Source organism: Erythrolamprus reginae, chromosome Z (assembly GCF_031021105.1).
Source record: "Erythrolamprus reginae isolate rEryReg1 chromosome Z, rEryReg1.hap1, whole genome shotgun sequence".
Taxonomy (NCBI): domain Eukaryota; kingdom Metazoa; phylum Chordata; class Lepidosauria; order Squamata; family Dipsadidae; genus Erythrolamprus; species Erythrolamprus reginae.
Window position 1 is genome coordinate 124,189,850 of NC_091963.1, and position 18,630 is coordinate 124,208,479.

At 39.2% G+C, this 18,630-nt stretch overlaps 1 protein-coding gene across 1 annotated transcript; it reads right to left on the reverse strand.

Annotated features, from left to right (window-relative positions):
* Nucleotides 1-15,517, reverse strand: LOC139154071 (uncharacterized). Its single transcript, XM_070728501.1, has 10 exons — nucleotides 15,439-15,517; nucleotides 11,695-11,721; nucleotides 10,142-10,456; nucleotides 7,414-7,525; nucleotides 6,634-6,950; nucleotides 6,051-6,224; nucleotides 5,519-5,527; nucleotides 4,258-4,572; nucleotides 3,115-4,119; nucleotides 1-458 (listed from the first exon to the last, which is right to left on the reverse strand). Exons 1-10 carry the CDS (start codon nucleotides 15,515-15,517, stop codon nucleotides 73-75), a joined length of 2,739 nt encoding a protein of 912 aa, XP_070584602.1. The 3' UTR covers nucleotides 1-72.
* Between the last annotated feature and the right edge of the window lie 3,113 nt (nucleotides 15,518-18,630).

Sequence of the window (18,630 nt, forward strand, 5' to 3'; positions counted from 1 at the left end):
GACTTTTTGTTTCTCTCTATTTTGGTGGTTTGAAGATCAATTTTGCATCACACATTAAAAATCATACATTTTTCATTTCAGGGGTAGTTGATTTTGCAGTTGACTTTCATCTTGCCCAGATGGAGGCGATAAGAAGGATTGAGATGAGGCAGGCTGTACCAAAGAGGGCAATATTGCAATCAGAAGACGAATAGAAGCTGACAACTCAGCCAGATTGTAAGCTACAGATTCCAGTTGGGAATCTTGATTCTTAATGGCAACAGAGATAGAACCTAGTTCCCCATGGAGACCTTTCATTGTATGGACCAAGTTCCTCAGGGCTTGTGCTGAACAGGAACATCTTTGACCAGCTTCACTTTCTTCTTGCTTTATAAGACAGTTGGGGGATGATTCAAAGTGTTCAAAATAGGTGACAGGTTTGGCAGATAAGATATTTGGATCTGATGTTTTGGTTAGTCCTAGTGTGGTAGAGAAAAGAAACAGTGATTTTTCAATATTCCAACATATCCCATTAGTAGCTAAGAGAACAATCCTTCCCAGCATGGTATTTCTATATACCTTGCATACATTGACTGAGAATTATGGAAACTAAATATCCATATGTCCTATAATGGATCTGCAACTCCCACAATGTTAGTGGGGATTGCTATCATCTCCCAAAACGTATTTTTAATTTTTTTTAATTGAATAAACAATTACAAATATTGGGCATAGTGCGACTTTTCTGGTTCAAACATTTCCATAAAGTTTTATCTAATAACAAGTACCCTTCAGCTTCAGCTCTGTTGCTTCAGCTGGGAAGAGGAGCTGCGCTGGGGGGGGGGGGGGAGGCCACTTAAATACCTCCCTCCCCCGGCCCACCCATAAGCAGTCTGGCTTTGTGGACAATCTCGCTCCCTCCCACGAGATTGCCCACCCTGCTCCCAAAATTATGGCCTCCTTGTTCTCCCAGCCCCCACCGCAAACACCGCCGGCCAGGTAAGCGGCCAACGGTCCCATCTGACAACAAGTAACCTTCATACCTGATATTTAAATATGTACAATCTACCAAGTTTCAAACACAAATATCCCTTCATATGTACAAATTACTTTCATCTTCCAATACATATTAAGGGATAAGGGAGTATGCTGCATAGAAATAGTGATGACCTTAAAAAAAATATTTTTTTTCTTAGCCTAACAATGAAGATTTATCTTTATCTTTAAAAATGCTTACATGTTTTTCATAATTTACCTTCTGAGTTAAATAAATTGTCCCCCAATTTCCTATTCATAGTTCTTGGACCTGAGTACTGTTGGCTTGAATTGAAAACTTCATTGGAAATAAAGTTAGATTGTGATGCAGTTGGAGCAACATTTTGTAGGAATATGAATTAAAATGAGATTTCAGAATTTTGCAAAAAGCACATTAAAAAATTCCCATATTTGCTTCTGGTGGATAGCTGGAGTTTTCTAGAGATCCCTTTGCACCTCTAAGTCTACGGAGAGGGGCGGCATACAAATCAATCAATCAATCAATCAAACAAACAAACAAACAAATCAGAGGTGAGGAACTATGGTCCCTTTAGGACTGGTAGACTTCAACTGGCTTAGAAACTCTAGGAGTTGAAGTCCACATGTCAGTGGTGGGTAGCACTTACCTGCAAATCGGTGCATTGCGTGCACATCCTCTTGATTCAGGTGTGCCAGCATGTGCTTTCCTTGCATGATTTTGCTTCCATGCATGCACAAGAAGCAAAAACATGCCAAAATCTTGTGAGGGGATGTTCACATGTATGAGATTTCAGCTATTTTTGCTTCCGTGCATGCATAGAAGCAAAAAATTGCCAAAGTCTTGCATGTGAGGGTCCCCTTGTGAGATTTTGCTTCTGTACAGGAAGCAAAGAAAGCCAAGAAATTCAAGAAAAAAGATGGTGTCACCCGTTAGGCTGGCACCTGAGCAGTCACACACAAATTGTGCAATCTGCCAGCCACTGCTGGAATGGAGTTGCCTAACACCCCGATTGGAACCAGCCACTGCCACATGTCATAAAGAGGTTATGGACTAAGACTAAAAAGCCATTAGTTTTAGCGCTGCCTTAGGCACCAGCTGAATGACCTACTCTTTTTCAGCCCCATATAGACAGCAATCGTAAACCACTTTTAAAAATATTGTCGATTAAACTGCATGGACTTGTCTAGGTAGTTTTCAGAGGACAAACTGATTCTAAAGAATGTCTACTGTCTTTCTCTCTGTGTCTCTCTCTTCACCATTTTCTTCTAAATTCTTCCTTACTCATTTGATGACATTTTTATGACTTTTGAGCATTTCTAAATACAGTAACATTTTCTCTCACGTTTACAGGTTGTAATGTGATGGTTTCCTTTAGATTGTCTATAATTCTATTGTCCCTGAATTTGGGTACAACCTGCATAATGAATGCATGTGCATATTTTAGATTGTAGAGAATGTGGGTTATAAATAGCTGGCTTTAAATAACATTAACTCAAAATTAAACAAGTTGTATTACAGTTTATTGTGAATTGTGATCTTAGTCATTGGGATCTTGCAATAATATTAATGGAGACAAAATTAGCTACTGCTATTATATCTTTGATTCTTTTTTCCTAAGCCAGCTTGTAACCTGTAAGTGAAATGGGTGGCATATAAATTTAATGAATGAATATGGAATAAGTAAGTAAGTAAGTAAGTAAATCTATCTTTTCCTTCAGGAAGATAAAGTGATTAACAGAAAGGAGGAGCTGCCCATCTAGATGTCTGCTATTGATTTCCTGGCATTTTACTCCAAGAGAAATATGAAACTATAATTCCACTTCTCTAACCAATACTGTTCCCCTTCTCCAAACTGCATACCCTTCTTTTTTAAGACCAAGAAAGAAAAACATAAGAATTACAAATGCTGAAAGGGAACCAGATTAGTAGTGGGTTCAGCCCAGTTTAGCAAAATGGTAGCAGTAGTGGCGGGAGTCTCCGCCCACCCGCCCAGGATGCTTCTGCACATGTGCATGAGCGAACCAGTAGCAACAGGATTTACAACCCATTACTGAACGAGATAGAGTTTCGTTATACAAAAAACATCCAATCTTGGGCCTTGCTTTGGGACTGTTACTCACCTGAGGATTTCACAGGATGGGGATCTGTATTTGATTCCTCCTGTTTTTCTTGATTTGGTTTCTCTTCATAATCTATAACTCTTGGGGTGGTTATTCCAATGCGCTTTTCAGGTAGTAAATTCTCTGCAGGCAGTTCCATCTCTTTTGTGATTTCCAAACTTTTTGAGTATTCAAACAATTCATTCCTCATATCAGATGCGCTTATGACTTTCTCAGGTGCCTGAATCCATGTGGCAGTGGTAATACCCTGATTTTCATTGAAGACATCATTGAATTCTATGTTTCTTGTAACTGGAGACACTTCAGCATTGCTATCCCAATAGATGGAAGGCACCCTCTCAGGGACAGAGTTAAATGATTGTGCAAATGGAGGTGGTCCTGCTCCTGATGACCTTTCTCTTTCGGATTCAATATCCCACATAGATAATGATTTAAATTCTATAAATTGTGAAATGGGCATTTCCTTCCTTTTTTGAAATGATGACAGGATCTTTGAAGAAATTACTGGTTTCATCTCCTGAACATGCTGTGGGTTCTCTGAATTATATATTGTTTTATCTATGGATCCAGGAGTTGTTGATTTCATTCTTTTAGATTTTGTAAACCATGTGATAGGGGATAGGTGGAAATTTTCTGTGGAAGAAATTGACTCTTTTTTCTGTGTGGGCAATCTTGTTTTAGGGAAGTTGTGTGAATTTTTTTTCTGCATTTGCTGCAATATATTTGGACTAAGTGTTGATTCAACATTACCTGAAGGATTTATTTCCTGTTCAATTTTGACAGTTGGTGTTTTTAAAAAAGGGTCCTCAGTGTACCATTGATTGAGAGACTTTATATTTGACTCATCTGGAAATTCCTGAGTGTTTGTGGTACTCTCTGATATATCCATCACATTTTGGAGTTCTGAATTGTTTGGAGATATTGGATTAGATGTGATAGAGATTGGTAGTTCAGCTGTCTTTGAACTACCAGTTGGTTTTTGGAACAACAGACTTTTCCATCTACCTAAAATCAGAAAATGATTACTAGTGTCAGATTTACCACTGTTCTTTCCCCATAACACAAGTTATTTCTGACTATTCTCAAAAGCCAGGGAGATGTTCTCATTAAACATGCTTGGATAGGAATAAGAAAGTTCCTCACCTGTGCAGATGACAGAAGCATCTTCATGATGATTGCAGTTATGCTTCCCCCAAGGCTTAGAATGACAGTGTTGTATAGTAAACTCTCTCCCAGTGCAGTTGACATCATCTAACCAGATAGGTCCAGATCCTGGTCCATATCGAGCATTGCCTGGACTGAAAAGTGGAGCTCCACAGTCCAGCTCACGGCATACAACAGCTGCATCCATCAAGTCCCAGCCATCATCACACACTGTGCCCCACTGGTCTTTGTACAATACCTCTACCCGTCCAGCACAGGATTCAGGGCCATCTACAAGCCGCACTTGCTGCTGGCCTGAGATACAAGGAATAGAAAATGGTTAAACAGAATTAAATGTATTCCATAAAAATAGTTTCCTTGGGGAACATGATTTCTCATTGGTGTATTTTTTACATCAGAGAAAAATATGTAATGTTTGAAGCAATGGGGAAATGATCCTCCACTGGTTGGGGAAGGGAGAATAGGTAGAAATTTGAAGAAAATGAAATGTATGTAGTGCTTTATTTATCATTCTTTGGATATAAATTATTTATGATTGTTTCAGTCAATGTCCACCCACTTTTCCTGTTCTGTTTCCTAATGGATTAAACATAATGAGAAAACATATCCATATCTTTACTTCATATCTCTAATTAGAAGTCTCTGTTCTTCAGACATGCAAGCACATTTGGCTGGAATCATTCTATGAAATCTGAGTACCACTCCATTATAATCCATGTTTTCTGGAGCAGTTGAGAAAGAACACTGTGAGTAGTTAGCACCAAACTAAATGTGATATGCTAAGGCAATCACTGGATTCCCTGAATAGAGTACAAACTCTTCCTTACATGATTTGTTTCCTTCCAGAGATGGAAACTAGGAATTATCTTCCTATGAGATAATTTCAAAAATCCAACATTTCATAAAGAAATTGATAGCCTTGTCTTACCAACAAGATACTGATCTAGTCATATATGTGAACAGAATTAGGAAGACAGTACAAGGTTTCTGGTATCCATGTGGTCTTGGCCTTGAATTATTGGAGGAATAGAGAGGCCACATTCTATTTCCTTGTTATCTAGTTTTCCTCAGCTACACAAACCTATAGAACATCAACAGCAATGCAGGACTGATCAATAAGCTTCAACAGTATAGTTCTGGTGGAGTTTCACTTCAAATGTGAATAGTAAGTCAATGTTTTTCCAGTTAAACAATGTACAATAACATCTCTCCATGTTACAGAATTACTGCCACTGAGTACTACCTACTACTTCAGTATGCTATTTTGGGTAAATGGCTGACTAAAGCAAGTGATTACCAGAATTTGGCATGATTGCATAAACTTTGAGAGTGTTGTATAAATGTGCAGTGGTGGGAAAGGGGGGAATGGGTTTACCTTGGTTTAATGACACTACCTCCCTATCTGAGAGAGCCTGAGTTTAAATATACTTTCTCTTGAGCATATGAAAAAGGATGTAAAATGCATTTCACTCATTCATTTGATTTATATGCCACCCCTCTCCCAGGACCAAGAAATATTTAATATAATATTTAAGCCACTTTCTCTCCCCTTTTGCTTTCACAGATACTAAAATGGATACTTCCCACATATACAACAAAAACTGCTCCTGGTAGGTTTATTGCATAATTTCCTAACTTATTGTTTTAGGCTAAGACATTAACTTGGAAGTGTTTCCAGTTAGTGTAACCAAAGGCAACAGAAGACTGATCTTGGTTTTCATAAAGGAAGTAATTACCCATTTATCCTTCTTACTCACCACTTTCTGAAAAACCTTCATTGAGAATATAATCTGTGGGTTCTTGACTGGTCAAAGTTTCTTCCTGGTTTCTTGTAAACTGAATAGGATGTAGAATTTGTCCTGGTGTCACAGACCAGGATCTCTGAGGAGCTAAAGTCTTTGTAAGCATGGCTGTATGTTCTTCTATCATGGCAAAGGACATTGCACCTATTGGGGGGGGGGGGAATCAATAAATGACAGAGTGTATGCCACAGTAGTAATTCCACAATTCTTCAGAGCAAAAATAGTCATATGCTGTATAAATATATTGTCTTTGTAAGGGCTGATTTTTATTAGCTTAGTATAATGGATTTTTCCAAAATAATCCTGGGCAAAAAAAAAATTCTCCCATTTCCTATCATTAGATCACAACTCTATGAATTACACACCATCACAGTCTCTCTAACTATGCCTGCTAGAATTTTGGGAGTTACTATCCCAACATCTCTGGAAGGTGCCAGAGTGTAAACGACTATGTTAGAAATTCCTACTTGGTCTTATAGTGCTCCTTTCTAAGACCTATATAATATGTCCTGGGAAGTGTAGATAATTGTTATATGTGTCTTATCATTCTCACCTGAACACACAGCCCCAGCATCTTCACTGTGTCGGCAGTTGTTTGTGCCCCAGGGACTGATGTGGCAGTCTACCAACTGTGATTCTTCTCCTTGGCACTGCACATCATCCAGCCAGATGACGCTGTTGCCCTCACCAAAGAAAGCACCACCTGGTGCTGCCAGAGCCTCCCCACAGTCCAGCTCTCGGCATATGACAGTAACATCCAGAAGGTCCCACATGTCATCACATATTGTCCCCCACTGCCCTTCATGAAATATCTCTAGCCGGCCAGAACACCGATTTCTGCCACCAACAAGTCTTAGGGTTTCTGGAGAGAAAAAGGAAGGATTTAAGGCAGATTATGGAAGCGCCCAAAGTACATATGAAGATAAATTTGCTATATAAAGTGTTCTAAAAATACTAAATATAAAATCTCCCTTTCAGTAAATTTGATTTCCCCCCCCTCACTTTAAGCTTGAAGACTGCACAACCATAAATTTAGAATATCTTTTTCTTAAGATATTCTTATGTTTTCCTCTGACCTTATCCAGATCTTTTATTTTTGTTTGTTTTCTTTATACAATTAATTTAAATCATGAGGTTTGATACTGGCTCTCCTCCTTACTTGTCCCAAAATATTTAAATTACAGATGATTATTAGGATAAATGATTCAGATCAAAATCAGTTGTATAAAATGAAGGCAGAGTTCTCCCATCTCCCTAGTAACTTTTAATCCTATTCTTGAGATTGACAGTTTTTGTGCAAACAATGGAAGTGTGAATTTTATAATTGAACTCACCCTCAGTAGGTGTAGGTGATGCAAGTGGCCTTGTAGTTGCTATTGCTTCCATTTTGCCCTTCTTGAAAGATGTGTGAGCAGAAATGGCAGGAAAAAGAGGGAAGCGTTGTTCTGTGTAAAGACAAGTAGGAAGGAATATAGGCTGCAAAAGGCACAGAAAGCTATAAAACTCAGATCAGTATGTATTGATTTATTTAAAACATTACTACAGCTTCACCATCTTAAAAACATTTTTTTCTTTTCCTGTTCAATCATATCTGATTTTGGGAGACTGTCTGGGCAAATCCCTAGACTTTCTTTGACAAAGTTTTCAGAAATGATTTGGCATTTGCCTGGGGCGGAGAAAAAGTAATTAAAAGCAAGGTCATCCCAGTGGTTTCTTACCTAAAATGGAGATAGAATTCATGGATTCTAGCCTGATAACTTAATCATTGTACCAAACTGGCCAAGATGATTTATACCCAACAATAAAAGCTATATATGCAACTAAAACAAAAACCATAACCCACCACACAACTCAGAAGGAAAAACAGTAGTTGTCACTTTGATCTCTCCCCATTCCAGCACATTGGGGAAGAGCCAGGTCTTAAACTGAAAATTAAAAGGATATCCAGAGGGAGGCATCCCATAGGGCAAGGGTTGCAATGGAAAGGCATGCTTTTGAGGACCTACAATGTGGATGTACTTAAGGGAAGGAACTTGGAGCATATCTTGGAGCATTTGGTGAGATGGGTAGATACCTCAACAAGAAGCAGTCCTGCAGATTTTTTGGGGAACACCAATGGATGTTTGAGGAGCTAACCTTGCATTCTACTCATTACGTCAGGTCTCACTTAGTAATGTAAAAAGCTCAACTTTGAAATAGGATTTGGTCAATTATTTATTAGTTAAGCTTCAAGGTGAGGACAGAGGAAAAGGTAAAAGTCTCCATTAAATCAATTGCCAGAAATGTCCCTATATTAAAGCTAAGAGTAATTGTCCCCAAAAAGTTTTTGTTGTAATTTAAACATTTGTCTGTTTTCAAATACTGATCTGACAGGATGGCAGGACTTTCTGACAGTGAGAAGAGGCACACAGGCAGGGAGCAAGAGAGAGCGACACACACACACACACACACACACACACACACACACACAGAGTCTGTCTCTCTCTCTCCCACCACCCCCTATCTCTCTCTCCCCATCTCCTCCTCTCTCTGTTATCACAGTGCGTTTGTCTTCTGCCTCTCTCATCCCCTCTGGGTATCACTTTGTATGTGTTTCTCTGTGTGTGACTCCCCCCCCCCCTTTCTCTCTACCACAGTTGGGCCAGGCCAGCAAGCTCTTTTTGGAATGCTTCGCTATGTCTTTTATTTCTTCTTTTTGGAAATTCCGACTGGTAGAGGAACAATCGCTAGCAGCGGCAGAGGCTTCCCTTCAGCCGACTGTTCTCCTTCCCCCTCCTTCTCTTGCAAGCTAGAACCTTGCAACACTTTTGCACCTTAAGAGGATGCAGGAAATGGGACTGGGAATCCAGCTTCCCTCACGCTCCCCTTCTTTCTCTCCCGATGTCTGTTAAGCCTTGCAGGAAAGGCTCTCAAGGTTTTGCACTTAACAAGACACAGCTTCTCTCCTGCATGAATGCTCCAGCCTTGTCATATCATCCACACCTCCAGCAGCTTTTCAGCTGAGTGCGGAGGGCACAGATAAAGTGGCAGGAAGGGAAGGCTGCCTTACATGCAGTGAAGACAGGTACAGGGGCACTTCACTCCTACACTCTCTGGTGACCCTCCTCCTCCCCCTCTCGTGATGCTCTGTCAAGCTGTGGCTCAGCCAGGAGTGTGCACACATGTGGGGAGACCCTCCCTAAGTGCATGCTTTTCCTGTGCATTGGTGCTTCCTTGAGGAGTCTCCCCATGCTTGCGCATGCTTCTGGCTCAGCCACAGCTGGCCAGAGAGTCACGAGGAGAGGAGGGGAAGGAGAATCACCAGAAGGGAAGCCACAGCTGGCGTTTGTTCCCCAGTCCAGATTTCCAAAGATATGCAAAAAACTAAAAGCAGTGAGGAGCAGGGCTAACCAGTGATGGAACAGGGAGCCACAGCAGAGGGCCCAAACAGCCGCATGCATCTCTGGAGCTGCAGGTTGTCAACCCTTGGTCTAAACAGTTGCACCTAGAACAAAAGTTGCTTTTAAAAAATATGATGAAAAATCTTATTGCTTCAGGCACAGTTTCCTACTCTCAGTTTTCCAGGGTGGGATTTAGGTAATGATGAGAATTGTGTTGAATTGTCGTTAGTTGGATAATATTCTACATATAAAATATAAATAAATAAATGTGCTTTGTACTCCAAGGGGCCTAGGAGATTATATCTACCCCCCCCAACACCAATTGCGACTGACCGGAGAGGTAGGAAGAGAACCACTGCAGAAAAGTGCCTCCCACTCCCAACCCCTCCAGTCAGCACAGAAGGATAACATGGTCAAGCTGAAAGCTATACCTAAACCAGAGAGTTACTATGGAGAAAAACACAATCCCACAAAAAACTGGCAAGGCAACTGTTATATACAAGCAGAAAATAAACCCCATACTTACTCATGCGAATGATATTATCTAATTGAGTAATAAAACATCTGCCACCAAACAACCAAGCTCAGAGAGCACCAAGAATTCCACAATAAATTATTTCTAATCTTTTAAACAACCATCATATGAAAATAGTTGACAGTAACAATAATAGTTGACAGTACCTGAGCAGATGGCACTGGCATCTTCCTCATGGGTGCAGATATGCTTGCGAAAGCCACGATGATGGCAGGAAAGCAGATGTTGCTCATTACCTGTACAGTGTACTTCATTGAGCCAGATAGAACCAACTCCTTCACCAAACCAGGCTCCATGAGGTGCTGAAAGGGCTTCCCCACAGTTTAGTTCTCGGCACACAACAGCAGCATCACGCAGATCCCAATCATCATCACACACGGTTCCCCATTCATCTTTGTTGATAACCTCCACCCGTCCCACACAAAGGTTAGGACCTCCAGATAAACGTATCTGGAAAGCACCTAAAGAGACAAAGAGATCCACAGGACACACGACATTTTCGCTCTTCACTTTAAACAAGATATCCTGAATATACTAAAATCTTTTCTCTTGAACTTATATACATCAGTTTTTTATCATTTAGTTATTTGCTTTACATGGTTTCAAAACCAGAATCAATAGATAAAAGCAATTATTTTTTCCTTCATACCTACCGTATATTGAATTGGTAATAAAAAATAAATCAAAATGACATAATTTGTGATGTTGCTATTCTTGAGCAATATCTTGTAGAACACAGCATAAAAATGCAAATAAAGTCCTATATTTCATTCCACAAGTCAACCAATCATTTGATTAGTTTATTGGGAAACATTCTGACAGAGTACAACATATAGTGAACTGGTCTATTCCATTCTAGTTTACATGTAAAATGCAAGATAAAGGAAGTGCAACAAAAGAGGGTCTTGTTCCATCATCATAAACAAATCTGGTACTTCAGCTGCCCATTTTCCTGGGGCTTTCCTGGGGCTTTCTTTCAACTAATTGTCTGTATTACTGAAAAAAATCTAAGGTTCCCTTGAATTTGCTGATATTGCCCTCTTGTGGATGGCACCAATATAATAGCATGAACATCCATAATTGGGGAAAAAAACCTTCAATATAAATATGGTGGTGACTATAGATCCATGTGGAGCCGTATGAAAGAGCACACAAGGCGTTGCCCTATGTCAGCTCCAGTGGATTTGCGCATGCTGGACAGCTGATTTTCGGCCTTGGGGAAGGCCATTTTGCCCTCTGGAGGCTTCAGGCTTCCCTGGAGCCCTGAAGTGCAAAAGACAGCCCAACGAGCAAACCGGAAGTTTGGAAAAATGGATTTCCAGTTTGCCCCTTGTGCTGTTTTTCGCACTCCACAGCTTCAAGAAGCTTCCCTGAAGGCTCCATAGTGTGAAAAACTGCACAACGGGCAAACCAGAAATCCATTTTTCTGAACTTACAGTTTGCTCCTTTGGCCATTTTTTTCACTGTCTCTGGCTTCAGTGAGGCCTGTGAGCATGCACAGGGGCAGCATGGGGGGGTTTGCACATGCATGGGGGGGAGGGAATGGATGTCAGCACATGCATGCATGATAGCACATGAACACATACCCTTTTGGCACTCAAACCAAAAAAGGTTCGCCGTCACTGCTATAGATTATAGATCATCAATCTCAAATTGATCAAGGCAAAGATCAAGATAGTCAAGTTTTATTTGGATTTACCTGTGACATGAAGTTTCAAGAAGACAACTGCAAAAATAAAGCAAGACAGGAATGAAAGCCAGTACTCCTTACATACTGGGTTTTATTTAGATGCCTGCAATATTTTCAAGCCTTAGACATTCATAGGGTGGAGGGGGGAAGAATCTATTTTAGATATATAGAAGCAGTTGCAAATAACATCAGATGAAAAGATTCTTTCAAATCAAGCTCATATAGTGACTTTATTGATATACTGTATTTATGCAATATTCTTGGCAAGTGCATGGAAGTTGTATGCTATTGTTACTACTCGTTTTTTTTCAATTTGCGACCTTAGCTTAAAGCTTTGGTATACAACCAATATTTTATTAATAACTTTTGTAATTTCCAAGACAGTATCGTCTAAGGCAATGCTTCTCTGGTTCTGATTTAATTTGCATATCTAAAGGCACAGCTTGTAACAATTGTTTATTGAATAACAAACCATAGTGTCTGTAAGACACAATGTTTATAATACTGAACCATAATACTGAATTTGTTTGATCTTGTATCAAATATGAATTCAGACAATATTTCTTTTTTTCCTATCTTAGCTTGTTAATGTTTTTTCCTTACAAATTCTATCATCATCAATAATACTTAAATATTTGACATTTTATACTAAACAAATCTGATTTCAGGAGACTATTCTGCATAAAAACATATAAAAACATACAGTATACTAGGACACATTGGAAACTTTATTGCATTAACTTCTTATAATTTCATCAGTTCATGAAATAATGAGGGCCCAGTCTAGGGCAGATAAGGAATCCAGCTTAGATAATAAATGTTGACTGAGTGGTATATGCTAGGTATTATAGTTGACATTGGACCAGACCATTTGCTATTTTTACACACATTACATATATTGAGTTGCCAGTACTGAGATTAACTACTCTATGAAACTTCTGAAAATATGCTTCAAAAAGAACTACTTTAGATCAGTCCTGGACCTATTTTAGTTCCCAGAGTTTATTTTCTTCCTGGGGTAACTCAAAGTCTATCTTAGAATAAAGGCATCAGTTGCAGAGCACATCTTTTTATTTCTGTCTTGGCCACTTTTTACAGAGGCACAATTGAGAATGTTTTAACAAACTGCATCACCATTTGGTTGGTGACTGAAGTGCCTCTGATAGAGTCCATACAGAGAGTGGTAAGGACAGACAAGATGCTTACAGGAAGCTTATTTCCTGTTACTTAGGATACTGCTTGTAAGAACTATGTGCTCAAAGCATTGTTAGAGACCCAACATACCCACTTCATAGTCTACAGTGTTTCTGTTGTTCCCTTCTGGAAAAATGTTGTGAAGTATTTCTAGAAAGGCTACCAGATTCTGTAACAGATTTCTTCCCTATGCATCTTTTGGGTAAACTTGTAAGATTTATTTTTCTTGCCATGTAAGGTAGAACCTATGGTCATGAACACTTCTGACTATGACCAAATCAGGTTCCAAACAAAAAAATCACAATCTTTTTTCTGTGGCTGATTTCCCCTTCCACACCATTTTTTTTGGTTAAACACCAGATTTCCAAAATTAGGTTTGGGTCATGACCAAATTGGGTTGTGACCAAAGTTATGGAACAAGTTATAGTCATTACCAGAGGTTCTACTATACATGTATAGATCCGAACTAGACTGTGTTGTTGCTCCATGCCATTTAAATTAATGTGGATATATGCATAAAGTTATTTATTTATTTATGTATTTATTTATTTAATCATGCTTATGTAGTGTATACTGGAGGTGGTGACCCTTTCAGAGCTGTATGCAATAAAATTGCATTTTAATGTATGCCGATTATTATACATTCGTTGACAATAAAGTTATTCTAAGTCTTTCATTCAATGGTTGACAACCACATAGTCTAATTCAGCATATTCTTCGTGTTCTCTTCCTCACCATTCCAAATGTAAACTCACCATACAACCGTTTTCTTTGTTATGTCTCTGCAGACCTGGTATCCTTAATTCAAGCCCGTGGAATGCTTAGAATTGGCTTGCGGAGCCACAATGGAAATAGCACAGGACTGGCCGTGTGCCTCTGCCAGCAAAAGGGCTACAGGAGGCTGTTGCAATAAAAAATAGAGCCTGGGAGGGCTGGGTGAGGGATGCAGATATCAAGCTGTCCATGTCCACCCTGACCATGCCTACTTCCCTGATGTAGCCCTCAATGAAATTAAGTTTGAATTAAACCAATTTCAATTCCAGCCACTATTAATCATGGTTCTATCACATTAATCCTGCAAAATAAGCTGATTCAGAACTTGAAGCAATGAGCATGAAGTATCCAGCCCTGATAATGAAGAACATTTTCTGAAGTATCAGCACAAAATGGAACAAGAAAAAAAAGGTGTCCCTCGACTTACAACTGATTGTTTAGTGACTATTTGATGTTACAATTGAGTCCCCAAAAGTTACTTACAAACCAGTTCTAAAGTTCTGGTGGCTGTTTCCCCAAAGGCACGTGATTACATTTGGTGCACTCAGTGATAGGCCTACATTTTAGAGCCATTTGTAGTGTCCCTTGGCCATAATTTACAATTTTCCAAAAGTCAGGGTTTACTTCCAGTTTTTGGTAAAAACACCCATTAGAAAAAAAAAGAGATTCGTTTAACAATCACATATTACAATCAAGATGATTTACTGAATGGCTGCAAAAAAGAGAAAATCAAATGGACATGTAGGAAACCACTTTATGACCATCATGACTTATGACATAATGGGCAGGCACCATTATGGCTGTAAGTTGACAACTACCTGTAAAACTTTTTTGTCTCGATAGATAAGGCAGATCAGCAAAAGCTGTGTATTGTCTTTTCTCAAATAGAAAATTTAAGATGATTGTATATTTTAACATAATGCAGCACACCTAACTACGTGTGTATGTTCTCCTTTATGTACAGGCAATCCTTTACTTACTACCATTCATTTAATGACCATCTGAAGTTACAATGGTAATGAAAAAAGTGACTTACAACTGTTTTCACATATACAACCATTGTAGCTTTCCTATGATCAAAATTCAGGTGCTAGTCAACTGGCATGTATTTATGATGGTTACAGTATCCTATTACTGTATCACCTTTTGCAAACATCAATGGGAAAGTCAGATTCATTTAACAGACATGCTACTAATTTAACAACTGAAGTGATTCCCTTGACAACTGTGGCAAGAAAAAGTGTAAAATGGGACAAAATTCACTTACGGTAACTTTCTTACTTAGCAGCACAAATTGTAGACTCAATTGAAATTGTAAATCAAACAAGTACATAATAGGTTCCTGTCCATCTTTTGCTATCTGAGGAGGTGGCAGGAATGTTTATATTAAACTTTACATAGCTGCCTGTGAGCTCTTAACATTTTACCGGTAATTCTTTCCTCTGGATTTCTAGAATCCAAATTGCAAGGAGGGGGGATATTTTTATGCTTAAATAACTAAATGGACTAAAAATGTAATTTCTCTTCCATCTTCTCGTCATATAATCTGCTTTCTAAACTATTGCAAAAAGCTTTAAAATACATTAAGTACAGCCAAGTCTATTAAGTGATCTATGTTTAAAATAAACCAGAATCAATTTATTATAACACATTAACTTTAGAAACCTGAAACAGCTATTGCAAAATAAATGAATGCAAAATGTATCAGAAGTCTTTAGCAATGTTCACTTGAACCTAGAATATAGATGAAAGTATTGTGATCTAAAATAAAAATATTATATGTACCATATTTCCTGACTGAAATCTTGATGACACTTTTACACTGATCCATTGATTCATCTCTGTTACTGCCACATAATGTCATTTCCTTCTATAGCAGAGGATCAAACCCATGCAATCACATCTCCACTCATGCATTCTTTTCCATAACTCTGATGGGAATCATAGGCTTGCTATAAAAAGTTTTCTCCCCAAGTTTTCTCCCCAAGGAAAATAAAGGAGACACTACTCACCCAGAAAGGACAAGGAAGACTGCATGATATGAATGGTAGGATTAGTGAGTTGCCTGATTGCAAAGACAAATCAGAAGCAATAAAGACAGAAGACCCAAGAGTGTGAGTCAGCCAGGCAAAAAGGAAAGTAGGAAACACCCCTGCTTTGCCCTGGGTCATGTAACTTCCAATCTGCAGCCTGGGAAGAAGAGAACTAGACCAAGGAGGAGAAATTCCCAGAAGACTAAGCCTGATGTGAGAGCCACATTTAAGACATTCAAGAGAGCCACTTAACAGGGACTTAAGCTGGGTTACTCTATCTATCAATAGAAAACTTTAAAATTCATGTTGATTATATAGCAATTATACTAACGTGCATAGTTTGCTCCTTTCAAACATTTTAAAACCATCATTTGTCCTGAAACACAGCTTCCAATGTGAATCCTGGCCAGAAATAGACATTATTTTTCCAAGATGTCCACTCATCATTTCTCACAACGTTGTGTTTTTAACAGTGGGATATACTGTAATGCTTTTTCCATGCAGGGTTCTGGAGTCCTGCAATTGTCATTTACATCCTTCCCAGCCAGCTTTTAACAAGTCAATGGGAAAGCCAGCACAAATGTTATAAACGGCAATTATATGATGTCTCATTTATTTACCACACTGTGAGTTTTCCAGTTTCAATTGCGGTCATAAATATAGGATCACCTGTACATTTTTTTCCTATACCCTTTTTTTTTACATTTTTAACGCAAGTTTTTTATTTAATTTTTGGTTTCATAATGTTTGTCATTTATAAGGAGACCTGGTGGTGCAATGCTTTAGAATGCAGTATTGCAGGTTAACTATCCACAATTTAGAGTTCGATCCTGATCGACTCAAGGTTGACTCAGTCTTCCATACTTCTAAGATTGGTAAAATAAAGACGCAGATTGTTTGGTGCAATATGCTGACATTGTAAATTGCTCATAGAATGTTGTAAAACTCTATGGAGCGATATATACGTCTAAGTGCTATTGCATCAGTGTTCCCTCTAATATTTTTTGGGGGTGGGCGGAAAAGTATAGTGTCTGAGCGGCAGTCCCTTTGGGACTGGGCGGCACAGAAATATTAAATAAACAAACAAGCAAACAAAAAACCCACCTTGTTTTGCCTCAGAGAATTTCAAAATAAAATACTGTACTGTGTGTCTATAACAGTGAGCTCATAATAGGGCAACTCTATCAATATCAAAATGCCACTTAAATAGTTGAGCTAGTTTCAAACTAGATTTTGATTTTCTTTCTCTCTTCCTTACTCCCATTCTTTTTCTTTCTCTTTTTCTTCTTTCTCTTTTTCTTCTTTCTCTTTTTCTTCTTTCTCTTTTTTCTATCTGTTTCTCTCTCTTCCTCTCTCTCTCCTTCTCTCTCACTCTTTCCCTCTTGGCTTCTGGGCAGGTTTGAAAAACTCTGAGTTGATGATGATTTTTAAGTGAGCGATTGCTCACTGCTCAGCTTAGAGGGAACTATGTATTGCATTGCCATTTTATAAAATTGTGCTTCTTTTTAATTGTATCTTTTTATTATAACATACAGATAGGGGTGGGCAGGAGGCGGAACAGTGTGGAATGCCATTCCACCAACAGAAATGGAGCTGCACACGCGGCTCCATCACCGCCGGCTGTGCACATGTCGTGCACGCGAGATTCAGCTTCTGTGTATGTGCAGCAGCCGAATCTCGCTGCCCCAGCCAGCAGCAACAGCACTCCCTGCTAGGTGAGCCCAGAGAGCGTGGAGGGTCCCAGCTGGGTTTTCTTCACGATGGCAGCTCCCAGCCAGGACTTATTGCTGCTGCTACCATGCCTTGCAGGACCCAGCCCCGCGGCCGCTTCCATGGTGGGCCCAGAGAGTGTGGTATTTGTACGGCAAGCATCTGCTGCTACTGCTGATGTGGCCGGCCGGCAGCTCCAGAGCTGGGTCCAGTCAGTCCCAGCTGGGAGCCACCAGCGGGAAGAAATCCTCCAGGAAGGAGAGCAGCTTGTCAGGAAGACTCTAGCAAGTGGGCAATGGGGAGGACAGGAGAGTGTCGTCTACCCAATGAACTGCTCTCCTTCCGGGAGGATTTCTGGTGGCTCCTGGTTGGGACTGCTTCGGGCCATGCCTCTGCGCATACGCAGGAAGCTGAAGGATGGGTGCACATGTGCACATGCACCCCCTCCCCACCGGAGTGTTCCAGTAGAGCCATGAATTGCTGCCCTTTACTGCATACAGTTCATCATCCAGCGCGTCTTTGTGGAGGGAAAATTACTTAATGCATAGATCAAGATCATAAGGTAGTGCAATATACAGATCAAAATGTTTATGATACTATGAGAAGTACTTAATAATTGATATATTAAATATTTTTGTCCTCATAAAATAAACAATAGGAAGTACAGATTGAGTTCAATTAAAAATTAAAATTCCCCCTTTCTTTTCTTTCTTTTTTTTTTATACAAATTGATGGGAAATGAGACTGGGCAGTTATCTAATTTTATAACTTTTGCCATTGGGCACTAGGAATTTTCTTAGCTTGTCACCTTTGACATAAGTACACACAGATAGTGGAAATTAAATCTTCTCTTTGCACCCCTTTTAATCTCTATGGCAAATGGGAAGGTACCTTAAACAATTCTTATCTCTATCCATCACATGGCTTATTATTATTGAAATGAGTATCAATATCTAAGACAAAGGAACTATCTCAACACATATTTCTTAGTAAATCAACATTTTACTTCAATAATAATGAATGCCTGTTAATTGGGTTAAACATGTTTTGGCTCCTGTCTAAAATTCACATTGTCTCCAATTTGCAACATACAGCTAACTGAAATGTCCAGCAACTGGAACAATTTCAGAGTTCTGGCCCAACAGCTGGTAGTCATGGTAATACAGTATTATATAGTTCAACATTCCAGGCTAATTTATTAAAACAGTGGCTGATGACTAAAAGAGATGGTTAA

Coding starts and splice junctions, on each gene's coding strand:
- LOC139154071 (XM_070728501.1), bottom strand. CDS start 15,517: ATGACATTATGTGGCAGTAACAGAGATGAATCAATGGATCAGTGTAAA. Junction 6,225..6,633: donor TGCTGGGGCTGTGTGTTCAG/GTGAGAATGATA, acceptor CCCCCCCAATAG/GTGCAATGTCCTTTGCCATG. Junction 459..3,114: donor CCATCCTGTGAAATCCTCAG/GTGAGTAACAGT, acceptor CTACCACACTAG/GACTAACCAAAACATCAGAT.